General features: G+C 34.3%; 2 protein-coding genes across 2 annotated transcripts; both read right to left on the bottom strand.

Moving 5' to 3' along the window:
• Positions 1–10934: 10934 nt before the first annotated feature.
• On the bottom strand, positions 10935–11752 carry LOC6638471 (dynein axonemal light chain 1). The gene is made up of 3 exons (XM_002061305.3): positions 11488–11752; positions 11310–11421; positions 10935–11256 (listed from the first exon to the last, which is right to left on the bottom strand). The coding sequence occupies exons 1-3, from the start codon at positions 11637–11639 to the stop codon at positions 10954–10956; spliced, it is 567 nt and encodes a 188-aa protein (XP_002061341.1). The 5' UTR covers positions 11640–11752; the 3' UTR covers positions 10935–10953.
• A 46-nt stretch (positions 11753–11798) lies between these two features.
• On the bottom strand, positions 11799–14132 carry LOC6638470 (nucleolar GTP-binding protein 1). The gene is made up of 3 exons (XM_002061304.3): positions 13986–14132; positions 13593–13867; positions 11799–13530 (listed from the first exon to the last, which is right to left on the bottom strand). Exons 1-3 carry the CDS (start codon positions 14031–14033, stop codon positions 11895–11897), a joined length of 1959 nt encoding a protein of 652 aa, XP_002061340.1. The 5' UTR covers positions 14034–14132; the 3' UTR covers positions 11799–11894.

The raw sequence follows: 14132 nt of genomic DNA on the forward strand, positions 1-14132 counted from the left end.
AACGTTTCATCACTTACATAATTAAGAAATTTGAAATCAATATAATCCAGTTTGAAGTTTATGAATGGTTTCAGTTCGTTTCAAAAAAAAAAGTATTTGACAATCTTTCGATTTATGTTTTAACTAGATTTAAATGTTCATATTCAGATTCAATGTCTTCATATTCAAAAGTTTTCTTAATTGATTTAATGCAATTAAAAATCAGCTCAAACGATAGAAGCAATTCATCAATTTCAAAGTGTTAGCCCAGCAAGGTTGTTTAATTTCTTTAACTATCTACCTTTAGATGATTAATAAACATTATTCACAATTCTTCATTCAATCATGCATACATTCCTTCATTCATTAAACCACTTACTTAACGTCCTTTTGGTATATTTGCTTATTTAACTTACTTTGGCATTCCATCAATGGATTTAGTTAGTGAAATTCTGTTGGTTTAGTTTAATTGGAAATTTGATTGGCCAATTCTATCTCTCCGCAGTATAAATATGCACATATACAGACATTTATATGTATGATGCGTAATATATATCCTTCGATTCACTCAATTGATGCATTTTGCAACTTGTGGTTGATATTGTTGCGGTTAACGTGGCTTTTGACTTTATGCAAATATTAGCTTAAATTGTGGACACACATCCTATAAATTGTTCTATATATTTTTTAAGTCATATATTTTATTCTTTCTCATATAATTTAATTTCTATTTCTCTCTCTTTTTTTTTAGAATTTTACGCCCGAAAGTATGCTTGAAACTTTTCACTTAGCTGCCACTGCAATTGGCCATTCATGTTAATGCTAATTGCAATTCGTTTTGACGCCCCCTCGAGGGCAAATTAAATTACATAGAATATATACTAAATACTATGTTTTTTTTTTTTCCCTTTTTTTTTCTTTTACCAGATACTAGCACAAGGACACCTACAAACATTCACGCACACACACACATTTACGTGTTTGTATAAATGGTTGTACTAATTTAATGGCAATCCACAAAAGATAGAGCCAAAATGAAACAAAACAAGGGAATGAGAGAGAGTTAACGATCAATGAATCGAAATTTATGGGTCTGACCTTAGGTCTGCATATTTTAGTTTTTGCATTTATGCAATTTATCAATGATTTATGAAAGATTCAACAACTATCGCCAACCCTCTCATCAATTAAATGCAATAAATGTGCATAATCAATTGCAATATATTGGTAAATAATTATAATAAAAGCAACATTTCGTTTGAAATTAACGTAATAAAAAATAATATATGGTTGTCAATACGATAACATAAACTTTTTGCTCCTTCATTATGAGAAATTTGGCCATGAATCTGGGGAAAAAAACCCTCTATATTTCGATCTATATTTCAAGCCATATATGTATGTACATATCGTTAGATGTTTTACAACTGTAGTATAAAGTTAATTTTAATATCTTTACAAATGTGCATTGATTGTAGATAAAATACATAGGTACTTAACAAAATGAACAGCTTACCCAAACATTACTTTTCAATTGACTTCATTTCAATTTCAGTGTACAAGTTAGTATTAAAGCTTCAAAGTTTTTTACAATTTATTTCCACATAGATAAATCTAATAAGTTTATAGGCAACAAACAAATTCAACTCATACTTAATAACACCAAAGATAAAGCTCAATTAAACCAATTTATTGATTACCAAACTCGCTAGCAAACCAAGTTAGTTAGAGGAAACTCTGTCTGTTTTTCTTCTCCATACTAGAAGAAGCATCCAGAAAGTGCCTAGTACGCTGCACTTCCTTTGCCAAAAGCACTTGAACTATGTAAACACTTCTTGCACTCCTCAAGGTCTCTTAATATTCTTCCTATCAACTAAGTACATAAAAGTACAGACTGTGTAATTTAACCGTGTAAACTAAGCTAAACTAATATTCCGGCGAAAAGTGTAATAGAATGCAAATAGGAAGTGACAATTTGACAGAATTGCAACCGCAATCGTTTCACTTCGTAATGATATGTAGTAAATTCTAATTTAAATTGCCACTAAAACTAGAACTGCAGCTATTAGCTTCAGGCTTCAAATTAAAAGGATTTGTCCCTGACTTTTTGGCTTCTCCCGCCTCGTAAGTGGAAAGGGCATCATTAAGCATTTGGTTGTTGACTTCGGTTCAACTTTGAACAAGCTGCATCATTTAGTTTTGTATTTGACAGCTATTTTATTGCAGGCGACTGTGTGGCATTGTGGAAGGAAAAAATCAAACTGAATTTCGTCTGCTCATCAACTATTATTTTGTGGAGAAAAAAAACAGCACATACATAAGTCAAGGATAAGCTTGATAAATACTGAGGCACTGAGCCATTTATTTTAACGACAAAAAAGTGGTCAACTTAAGCCGCATGTTCTAGAGGTCGCTTACTCTGGAAGCAATTGGAAAAAATCTGCGACATAATGATGAAACTTTCTTTCTCTTTGATAAATTACATTTTCCTTTTGGTTTGATCATTTGATTTTAAATTTAATACTTACAAATATCTGATAATTTGAAAGTCTAACAACTTAAAAGGCATTCAGCGTTTTGAAAGATACTTTTTTTCAAACATGTTATAAAAAAGAATCCAAATATCAAATTTAAAAGCTCTATTAAAGCCTTTTTTATCAAGTTCATGCGACCTTTATATTTCTTAAAAAACTAGATGGCTAGACTGCTATATTTCTCTTTCTTTTCTTTGTAATTCTCAATTAGTTATTGCTTGAGGCTGTGGTTTCGACTCTTGTAAACTAAGGAGTGAATAAACTCGTTTTTTCTGCTTGGTTGTCGTGTAATTCTCAACTAGTTTTAGTGTTAGTGCTTCTATTCGTTGTAATTCTCAATTAGTTATAGCTTGAGGCTGTGGCTTCGACTCTTGTAAACTAAGGAGCGAATCAACTCGCTTTTTCTGCTTGGTTGTCGTGTAATTCTCAACTAGTTTTAGTGTTGATGCTGTGAAATGGCCCTTGGTGATATCTGATGTAGGTTCGCGTCTCAAAAGGGACGGGGATTGCAAACCCAATAATAAGTTTTGTTGATATAAAGAAAACAAACCCTAATCGGACATTGTAATAAGTAGTTCCAAATTGTTTTTTGAATGAACTTTTTGTTTAAAAACCATGAACAGATCCAGGGAGAAAGTTCGTGGGATCTGAAGACTCATCAAAATATCAGTATTCGAATTATTACTGAAATTCCTGAGCGTAAAATCTCTCTGAAGCTTTAGAAAACTCTTAAAGCGCACTTGCTCCCAATTATGTTAGATTTAGTTTGATTTTTGAATTCAGTTACCAAAAAATTCCTTAAATTCATAGCAAAGTATCTCTTTTAATTATGTATTTATTTAGAAATATCCGATCTAATTGGGTTCTAATCGACTTACGTTTGGATTATTAGTTGCAAATTGAAACAGAATTGACATTTTAAGCTAGTTATCTCATTTGATTAGCAAAATAATTTTTAAAAACATAGACAAATTTAATTTAATTATACACCTCAGTGCACTGTGGGTAAAATGACAATAAATTGGGCATAAATGAAAGTTAATTTTGCTCTCTATTTAATTTTGTATAGAATGATGATAATTGTTGAAATCTTTATGGAAGAAAATCTAATACATATTATAGATATGTCAATTAAACACATATCAAATTTAAAGGTCAACCATTAATATTTGTCCTTTTTGCAAAATAAAGTCAAAGTCAATTTGTAGTTGCTTGGGAAAATGAAAAAGCAATTAAAAACTTGCGTCTGAGTCTGACAATGACAAAAAAGAGTAAAAATTGAATTCAATTGGTAAAGGTTTAATAAATTAATTGCAAATAAAAGAAGAAAGTTCTTATGTTTGTTTTACTCCTACTTGGAAAACAACTCAACAATGTTCATTCAAGTTAGTAGGAAATGTTAGGCTCAACAGAAATAAATCAAAATTGTGGGTTTTACTGGGAAAATCTTCGCCATTTATTGTAGTTTCGTGTTGGAGTCACTTTCATGGCACAATCACAAACACAGAGCTCAATGGGCTTATACCATTCTATATACTCTAGGACTTTTCTTCATTTAGTGGCCATTCACATTCACTCATAGCCAAGGACTAAATGTGGCTTAAGGCAAATTCTTATATCCATACATATATAATATGATATTTTTCGTGTGTATGCCCATGCATAAAATAACATTTGTCTGCCGACTAGTTACGGCCAAATATACAGCAGAGAGGTGGCAGGTGGTAGAAATTGGCCAAAAAACAGAGGGGCGGGGAGGATGTTTGGACAGAAAAAGAAATATGTTTTTAATATTTTTCATGTGAAACATGTCGCGACATATATCGATGATTAAGGAGCTTGCCTCGTCAGATGCCAAACAGATTTATATTATTTATGCTGCTAACACAACATGCTGCTGTCTGCCATATACAAAACCATCATACCTTTCATATACAAATACATATATGTTATATACATTCGTATGTATGTATATTTCGACAACCATATGCCGTGTTCTCATACACAAGGAGCAGTTTTCTTATTGTATATGTATTTATAACCAAAATACACAAACGTACACACACTCACACTCACACGCACACACACATTAAACATTTCGTTACGCTTACGCTCTTTTAGAGGCATATTGGCCAAGATTTGTGGCAAGTAAAATGGAAACAACACCAACAACAACAACGACAACAAAACCAGAACCAAAGATGGGCCAAGAAAGCAAAGGAACAAAAAGAAAAGAAGAAAGAAACCAACTTTAAAATGAATTTCCATTGAAACGCCCTAATGCCATATTAATATCAAATTCCAAACTCATTTGACGAATATCAACTACACTCACCGTGCGAAAATCTTCAAACTAAAACTAGTTCAAGGTCATGTGTATTCTGCATGCAAAAAATAACTAAAATAAGCTTTAAAACTCCTTTGAGCAAAAAAGTGTTAAAAATTTTAGACAAATTGCTTTGAGTAAATTTTTATTTAGAAAAAGTGTTATAATCTTCATAATTTATATCTTAAATGAGAGTTATTAGTTTGAATTTTAAAAAACCAAAAAAGCCATTTTTTCTATCACAAAGAAGTATCTACGAATTATTTAAGTTATGACAATTTGATAATAGTTTTATGATAAATCACATCTTAATTTTTTTGGTTTCTGAACAACTCAAGCTATTAAAAAGTTAATAGAAATATTTTCTGGACTCTTAACGTCTTGTCTATTACTTTTTTTATCACTTTTTTGCTTAGATAATTTAAACAATAGTTGTCAATTTTGTTATGCAAATTTTTTACAACAAAATCATAAAATTGCTGTCATTTGTAAAAAGTTTTTATTGAAAATGTTTTGCCAACTCGTATCAAAATTAATCAGTTAAACAAAAAGTGATTTAGAAACTTTTTTGAAAAACATTACAGATACTTGTCCATCAACCACTTATTGATAAATATGTTTTTCGTGATGTAATTTAAAGTTGATAATTTCTTCATAAATGATTTTTAAATTCGCTATATATTTTATATATAAGTAATAAGGAAAAAATCAAAAAAAAATAAACTATTTTACCCCTTAAATGAACATTTAGTATAGTTTTTTTTAGGTATTGATATTAAAAACAGGCTCACAGCATTTTTAAATGGACTCTTAATAAAGTTTTTTCAAGGATAAATCTTATAAGTGTACATATATACTCTGCAGAATCACCTACTTGATCTTGATCATTTTACAAACAAAACTGTTCCAATTTACATTTTATTACTCATACGCAGAGGAGTACCAAATGTCACCTAACAAGATCTTCATACATATTTTACTAAATTTTCTATGTCAATTTATTTGACCTACCAACTGCCAGCATTAAGTTTAAACTTTTGTAAACAAGTGCCATAAATCTAAACCAAATTTGAAAAAATGTTAGTCTATAAAATAAAATACAACAAAAAAATCACAACAAAATTTTGGCATAAATTAAAAATTTTTTTTTGGTTACTTTGTTGGTTTTTATGGCAACTGCATGAGAGATTTTGCATGGTCTGCATAAAATTGGAAAAAAAAACTTTTCAAACTAACTAAATAATATAAAGTTACAGCTATTGCTAGAAACCGGAACAAAAGTTCTACTCCAGTTTTGTAAACTAAAACCCGAATAGAAAGAGTTTGGTTTCCCATATATTTAACTAAATAAATTACTATTTTAAATATGTGATATATGTACTTTAGCAGTAAATAAATAAAAACAAAAATAAGATTTAACTACAAATTTAAAATGAAATCCAGTTCGTTGACTATTAATATGTAAACAATTGTCAATACCCTTAACAAGGGTATCACAAAAGGGATTGCTTAATCCAGCATAAAGTTTATATGGCAGAAAATGAGACGTCACACACATGCCTACATAAACATATAAGATACCTATGTATGTATATATGTAAGTATATATGTATGTATACTTATTTATATAATATATGCGAATCTGTTTGGTATCTCCCTTGCATGTCATCAGCAAAAGTTTCAAGTTTGCTTATGCTCAAACGACACGTTGTTTCTTTCATAAGCAACCAGCCATATGAATGTCATTTTCAGCTATGCCTCTTACAATTAGATAGCACTTCCAAGTTTCTGAGCACTTTAAAGTCCTCAAAGAGGTAAATGATTTAACAAAATATCAACAAACAAGTTAAACGAAAGCACAAATTTATTGTCTTTTAATATATCAAAGATAAATACAAATTCTTAATCTCATGGATTTTGTCTAGTTTACTCTAGTTTAAGTCAGTTAATCAGGACTACATATCACAAGGAAAATATCTACTTTCAAAAGGAAAAAAAAAAGGAAAATGGGAAAACCGCCCAAGCAAAATGTTTGAGTTTCATTTTGTTATTTCATCTATTTATAATGTGAAAAGGTTTCGAAATTATTATTATTATTATAAACGAATTTCTGTTCATCAAATAAATGAACCCAAAATGCTGCTTTTTATATTTATTTATATTTTCTTTATTCTTTCTTCTGCTTCATTTCCTACACATACACAAACACGACACAAATTGAATTGGCAACAGAGAAAGGAAAACCAAAAGCAATAAATTCACATTTTTCGTTACTTCCTTTTGGCTTATTTTGGTCTAAACAAAAGAATGTACACATATGTTTCTTTGTTTTTATGTTGTTTCTGTTTGGTTCCTTTCTTTTCTTTTTTGTTAACAATTAATTAAACATTAAATTTAATTAAGGCCAATATATTCTTGTTTTAGTAGTCTTTCCTTTTAACCTCATTTTTCTCTACCTTCTCTTTGATGTTCTTCTCTTGTTGTTTTCTCACTTTTTCGCTTCATAAACGAAATTTGCCAGCTAATTACAAAAGGGTCTCTCTTGTGGGTAAGGGCTTACTCACCCACAAACACACACATATACACACACACATACATAAAAGGGGCATTTATGCTTAGGATGGCACAAAAATTAAGGGCAAGAACATTTCAATTAGGCCTGAATGAAGAGTTTTTCAAAAATTGTCACACCAATTCGGCTGGGCTATGGTCATAATTCAACAAAAAGAAAGAAAGAAGGAAAAAATGAATTCCTTTAGCATACTTCAAGGCGCCAAGGCAACAAGAACGAAAATGAAAGAGAAAGACAACGCGACAAGGCAGGCAAGGGAACGAGAGAGAGAGAGAGAGAGAGAGTGAGAGAGAGAAACGAAACGAAACGCAAAAAAAATTGGTAAAATACTGACAGAGGCAACAGCTTCTTCAACTTGTTGACGTCCGCCAAGTGGTGGGTATGCGGACCCAGAAAAAAAAAATACTCATAAGGATTCAACAAATTGTTGAATATACATACAAACATACACACACACACACATACACAAGAAAACTTTTGCTGGCTGGGCAAAATTTTTTTTTTTTAACACACACTCTCAGTGAAAGAAAGAAACCGAAAGCCAGAGAGTGGGACAGAGAGGCAGATGTTGAGTGTTGAACTAACTGTTTTGCGGCAGGTCTATGTGTGTGTGTGTGTGTGTGTGCGTGTGAAAGAAGAAAAACCGGAACGAAACACGACCATACCAAAAAAAAAAAGATGGACCCCATACCCTTTAAACCTCTGCCCCACACCCTCCTACGCTTCTTATTAACGGTGCTGCCCTGCCCTATGGCCCCTTGAAATGTTAAAGAGCAAATAAATGTCTTCAGACCCTGCCCCTTGTCATGCCCCTTGGTCCTGGTTCTCCTCCAAAAAGACAGATAAACAGAGAGAAAAGAACCATTAGCATGACTAACTGCAGATGATCTGAAGCATAAACTTAAAACTCTAGCCAGATTTATTATTATATTATTAAATAGGCCTTTTTGTGGGTTTTTTTCTTCTATTTTTCGTAGAATTTAGCACAAATAATTTTTTTTTTTAATCAATTTTGTTTTCGATTTCTGCTTTTATTTATTTTTGGTATTTCTTTTTTTTTCTTTTTCTTTTTATTTTGTATATATTTTGTTGTTTGGTATTGGCTTAATGAATTTTTTATGAACTCACTCACACAAACACAAACGAACACACACACACATTATATGTCTGGGATTTATATTTTGCTTTCCCGTTTTCTTTTTTCCTTTTTTTTTGTTTTTCTTCTTTTTTTTCTTTTTATTTTATTTTTCTTTTTTTTTTTGGTTGGTTTTCCCTCAATTTTAGGCAACGCTTTTCCGCTGTTGCCAACAGAAACAGATGAAAATCTCGCAAGCACTGAATTTTTTCGCTGCCTGCTGCTCTGCTGCTGCGGCGGCTGCGACTGCTGCTGTTAGTTTTATTGCTTTCTCCCCCCCTGTTTTTAACAGAGCTCTGTTAGCGGCTAATAGGTCAGTGAGGAAGATTTCTACAATCTGGCTAGCTCTTTAGTACTGTTATTTATGGATGTCTGTTGCATATTTTCAAGCTTCCAAGTAACCAAGAGCATCTGTTTTCTATCACTAAAACTTTAAGGAGGCTGCAGTGTGGGCGGGGATGTAACCGTTAGCCGCCTGCTAAAACTGTTTACAAGCAATGCGAGTGTGTGTGTGTGTGTCTGCGTGTGTGAAGAGGAGAACATTTTATGGCTCGACTTCCGCTAGCCAAGCGGAAAAATTTTACTACAGATTTGTGCACACACAAACTAACACCTACACATACCCACATAGTACATACAGTCAGGACTAACGGTAATGTGTTTTTATATGTGTTTATATGTATTTAAAAAAAAAAACAAAACATATAAAAACTATACGAAAATTTGCTAAACTTAAGAACTTTCTTACACACACACACATACAGAGAGAGCAACACATGTTGAGAGGAAAAAATCAAGCCAAGTCAGCTACAGCCCAAAAGAAATGTTCTAAAAATGGCTGAACGGACGAACATCCTTCCCCCCTTCAATGTCCTCTGCCGACGTGCGCAGCATCCACGACGTGCGTAAAACACGCACACACAGACACACACACACACACACACACACACATAGACAGTCAGTAACACGGACTCACTTTGGCTAATGGCGGGTTGCTACTGCTGCTCCTACAGCCATTACTCCTGGGAATACATTTGTACATGCTCTGCTTGCCCCTATATACATACACTGGCACACACACACACACACACACCTTTACATTCGTACCATCAGCGTGCATAAAATGTGTGTTTTTATACCGAAACACGCGCCATTTCGTTTTCCCTTAAATTGCTAATTGCCAAGCACTTGTTTAAACTTAATTATTGGCCAAAAAAACAAAAAAAAAAACATTTTGGTTCAAATAAAAACTTTGACAAGCTTTGGTCTAAAGTGCTCTCCTTTTATTTCGCTATTATGTGTAACCGCAAAAAATACAAAATACTTTTAGATACAATTTCAAATATTACCCCGCGATATTTCGCGAACACGTTAGCATCGAGTCAAGAGCGAGAGTAAAGGAAACAAAACACCCGCTAAGGGACAAACTTCGAGACCTGCTCGAGCACACGGCATAGACTGAAACTTAGTTTGGTGCCGCTGGCGCTGAAACAGGACACCAACATCCTTGAATCTTGCCGCAACAGTGACTTAACAGTCTCTGTTAAGCCGTAAGCTTCACACAAAAACAAAAAAGAAAACAACTAACTTGGCCAATAGGTCAGTTACACTGCAGTAGTGTGTTGTGGCCAAAAAACCGAGTGCCGCAGCGCTTTGTAAATTTCACTGTTAAAAATTCATATTCATTAAACTACACTGTGAAAAATTTATCTATTTAGCTTGCCGATTAACCAAAATATTTTTAATATTTTTCAATTATTTTCCGAAAAAAATAGGAAAAGTAATTGTTCCCTTGGGAATTTATGAAATTTTATGAAAATATTTATTATTCTTTATGGTAGCTTTCAAAAAAAAAGGAAAACTTTGATTATTTTAAAAATGTTTTGAAAATAATATACATATTTACCAATATATGTATCTGTATATGTATATCCAATTTAATATTTACTCCCTTTTGTCCGCTACATCAGCAACTTAATTTTGTAACCAAAATTTTGTTTAAAATGTAAGAAATATTTCTTTAAAACCTTGGCTTACTTGAAAAGTGAAGAATATCTGACAATAAGTTGTTCAGCAAAATGATTCATAGTGATCATTTCTAGTCAAACCGTTGGATACAAAACTGAATTTTGACATCATAATTCTAATAAAATAAATAAGTGTACGTATATTGTGGAAAAGTTAAGTGTCAAAGTCTAAAGTTGTTTATTAATCAAGATCCTATTACAATCTGCAATATTATTGCCATTTTCAACTAGATTCATTGTTTTTGAATAATAATTCCAATTTCCATGTAGTCATCATACATATAGTATATACATACATATATGTATGTCCAAATAATATATTTATTCATCTATATATTTATATTTATATATTTATTCATGATATATATTTAAAATTATCTCTATAATTGTGGCTCCTCATTGAGAACAACTGGTTCGCCATCCAGTTTACGTATTGTGGGCAATCGTTTGATGCACTCAGCCCGCCAAGTGGGTTCATCAAGACCTTCGGATAGAGGATTACCAACAACTACCAAATCTTCCAAAGTTTCGATTTCGGCCAGACGATTGAATTCCGACCAATCTTTGATCAAATTATTGCTTATGTAAAGAACTTTTAAACATTTTAAACCTGTCAGGCCTTTGATTTTCTCTATCAAATTGTAACTGAGCCACAGTTCCTGGAGGGTCTCTGCCACAGCCTCCTAGAAAATAAATGAATAATTTATATGTTTGATTTAAGCCCACAGATACCAACCAATCCGGAAATTTGTTTTATATAATTGCGCGATAGGGACAATACTTTGAGACATTTCATGCCGGAAAGGCCAAAGATTTTCTCAATCATATTGGTGGATAAGCTGATCCTTCTGCAAATGAATGGGCAGAGCTTGAGTATTCTCTCCATAGAAAGGGTTTGATTGATAACTTCTTACTCGCAATTGACCAAAGTACCGAGAGTTGCATCCATTTTCTCGATTGGTGGCCATTGGAACTGCAAGTCAATGTCCTTGGCATTGACTGAATTTTCCTGTTCCCGATCTTCCCAACGTTTAAGGGCTTCCTTAATGGTAGTGGCTTTGGACATGGCTAGATTAGAACTTAAATCGAAAGCGAAACAACAAGTGAAGCGTTGTCAAGGACAACGCCTTGCTAATCTTTTCTATCGATATGGCCTGAATCGATATTTGGCCATAAATTTATCGTATAACTAGATTTAAAGGAATTTTGATGGAGGCTCTAAACATTTTCATGAATACAAAATTGTTTGTATTTTAGTGTTAAATTGTGGTAGATACATTCAGAGTTTGTACAACTAATTGTAAGAGTAATAAAAGAATTCTTAACGACGATCCGTTTTGCCAGTGCCTCGTTTGCCGGAATACAAATGTTTTGGCATTTTGGTGCCAATGAAACGATCCGCCTCACCCTTGAGACCCATGCGCGTGACCTTCTTGGCAATATCACGTTTGGCCATATCGTGGGCCTTCTTACGTATCGCCACATTCTTGATACCAAGTGTATCACGTGCCGGAGCCCGTTTAAGAGGTTGTCCAGTTTTCTTAACAATAGCCGAGGATTCCTTGTCGAGCAGAGGTTTCTTTAATGTGGTCTTTCCACCGACTGCTACAACACCACGTCGCAGATCCACCACAGATTTGTTGAAATTGGCTGTCTTGCTGCCAGACATATCGACACCGAGACCCTCCATTGTGTCCACCAGTTTCGAGACTGAACGATCCCGTACCTTGGGTTGCTTGTGACGCGGAATGATAGGTTTGTTCTTTCTCGATGACAAACGCTTCTCATCACGCAGCTCGAAACGTTTGCCACGTATCTGTTTGGCCATTTCACGAATCTCCTTGAGAGTCTCATCCATGGACATGTCGGGCACGGTGTAGACACCACCAGACTCGCGCAGACCCTCTTCACGTTCGAGTTCTTCCAGCTTCTCAAAGATATCGGCATCGATGTAGTCGGCAATGTTGCGTCCTTCCCAGAATTCTGGAATCACATCATAGCGCTCCTCTTCAGGTATTTCACTGTAGTTCTTCTTCAGATCCAGAGTGTAATCATCGCCCATTTCCTCTTCAATTTCCTTCTCAAGCTTATGTTTACGCTCTGCCTTGGCAGCATTTTGCTCCAGACGAGCCAAAGCCTGTTCAGGTATGCAAGGAGCACGAATCTTTTCGTCTCTTGGTGCCGGCATGGCCACATGCAGACGATTCAAAATGTTGTCCACCTTCTTGGTGCGCATTTTCTGGTCGACGCGATAAGATAGCAAACGCTCGCAGGCTTCGGTCTTGACCTCCATCACACCAGATTCTTGTACTGTGGACATAAACATTACAGGCACAGATTTATCCTCTTGAAGTTTTGTTATGATCTCCTGTCGCTCCTTGGGTAAATCTTCAGGCGTTAGAATATCGATCTTATTTATAGCCAAAATCAGGGGTTTATTGGTAAACAGAGGCTTGATGCTCTCAAAAAGTTTTACTTGCTCTTCCAGCGAATGTCCACACTGCTCCGAAATGTCCATGAAATACAGGACACATGCTCTTAGATGGGCTAAAGCTGTAATGGCTTGCATCTCAATGACATTACGTTCCTCCAGTGGATGATCCAGAATACCAGGTGTGTCGATTACCTGCCAACGCAGATATTTGTAGTCTGTGTGTCCCACATACAGGGATTTAGTTGTGAAGGCATAGGGCTGGACCTCGACATCAGCTCTTGTGATTTTGTTGATAAAAGAGGATTTGCCAACATTGGGAAAACCGCAGATAATAATGGTACGAGAATAGGGATCGATTGTCGGCAGACGGGATAAGTGCTGACGCACTTGCTCGAGGTATGTCAAATTTGAAGCCTGACGCTTCAATATGGTGGCCATGCGACCCAGAGCGGCCTTCTTCAATTGCTTGCAACGATACAAAGAGTCACCATACTTCAGTAGACGCACATAGTCCTTGGCAACGCTATAAATATGAAATAGCCCGTATAAAAACAGATTTCTGACTTATTCTTGAATTTAACTTACTTGTCCACTAAATGCCTAGCTGTGTTTAATTGACCCAAAGCCAATTTGTAATGATCCTTGTCGTACAAAACATTCATCAAATCTGCGTAAAATGGATGCACATCGTCCAATTTGGGGAAATCCTGAATAATCTGGGACAGACGATCGTGAAAATTCTGTTGTGTGTATTTCACCTTGCGGGTGTAAAAGGCCCGAATTCTGGAGATTTTATAACCCTTGTGGACAACTGTTGGCGTCTTCCGCTGGGTCTTTGACAGCATAATGTCAATAAAGTCCTAAAAAAAGAAGAGATAAGCATTATTAGTTTTATTATTGATAAACACCTGCTGTGCTGTGAGGTTAAGTCTTTGGTGTCCATCAGGTGCTCCGATGGACATGACGAATTCTACTAACCTTTGCTGGCGGAACCACCATTATCTTTTTAAAATTGTACAAACTCATTTTTGTAGAAATTTATTTATTTTCCAAGCCAATTAAACGGAAAATAAATGAAATGTGCAAAGCAATAACACCACGCGGTGCTAGAAGCGTTGCCAGAAA

The sequence above is a fragment of the Drosophila willistoni genome (genome assembly GCF_018902025.1).
Source record: "Drosophila willistoni isolate 14030-0811.24 chromosome 2L unlocalized genomic scaffold, UCI_dwil_1.1 Seg139, whole genome shotgun sequence".
Classification (NCBI taxonomy): Eukaryota; Metazoa; Arthropoda; class Insecta; order Diptera; family Drosophilidae; genus Drosophila; species Drosophila willistoni.

What these genes read in the sequence shown, in the direction of transcription:
- LOC6638471 (XM_002061305.3), bottom strand. Translation starts at nt 11,639, where the DNA reads ATGTCCAAAGCCACTACCATTAAGGAAGCCCTTAAACGTTGGGAAGAT. An exon ending in GGTACTTTGGTCAATTGCGA is followed by an intron (nt 11,422 to 11,487) that starts GTAAGAAGTTAT and finishes ATTCATTTGCAG; the next exon opens with AAGGATCAGCTTATCCACCA. An exon ending in TAAAACAAATTTCCGGATTG is followed by an intron (nt 11,257 to 11,309) that starts GTTGGTATCTGT and finishes TTTATTTTCTAG; the next exon opens with GAGGCTGTGGCAGAGACCCT.
- LOC6638470 (XM_002061304.3), bottom strand. Translation starts at nt 14,033, where the DNA reads ATGAGTTTGTACAATTTTAAAAAGATAATGGTGGTTCCGCCAGCAAAG. An exon ending in TGGTGGTTCCGCCAGCAAAG is followed by an intron (nt 13,868 to 13,985) that starts GTTAGTAGAATT and finishes TTCTTTTTTTAG; the next exon opens with GACTTTATTGACATTATGCT. An exon ending in GCTAGGCATTTAGTGGACAA is followed by an intron (nt 13,531 to 13,592) that starts GTAAGTTAAATT and finishes TCATATTTATAG; the next exon opens with CGTTGCCAAGGACTATGTGC.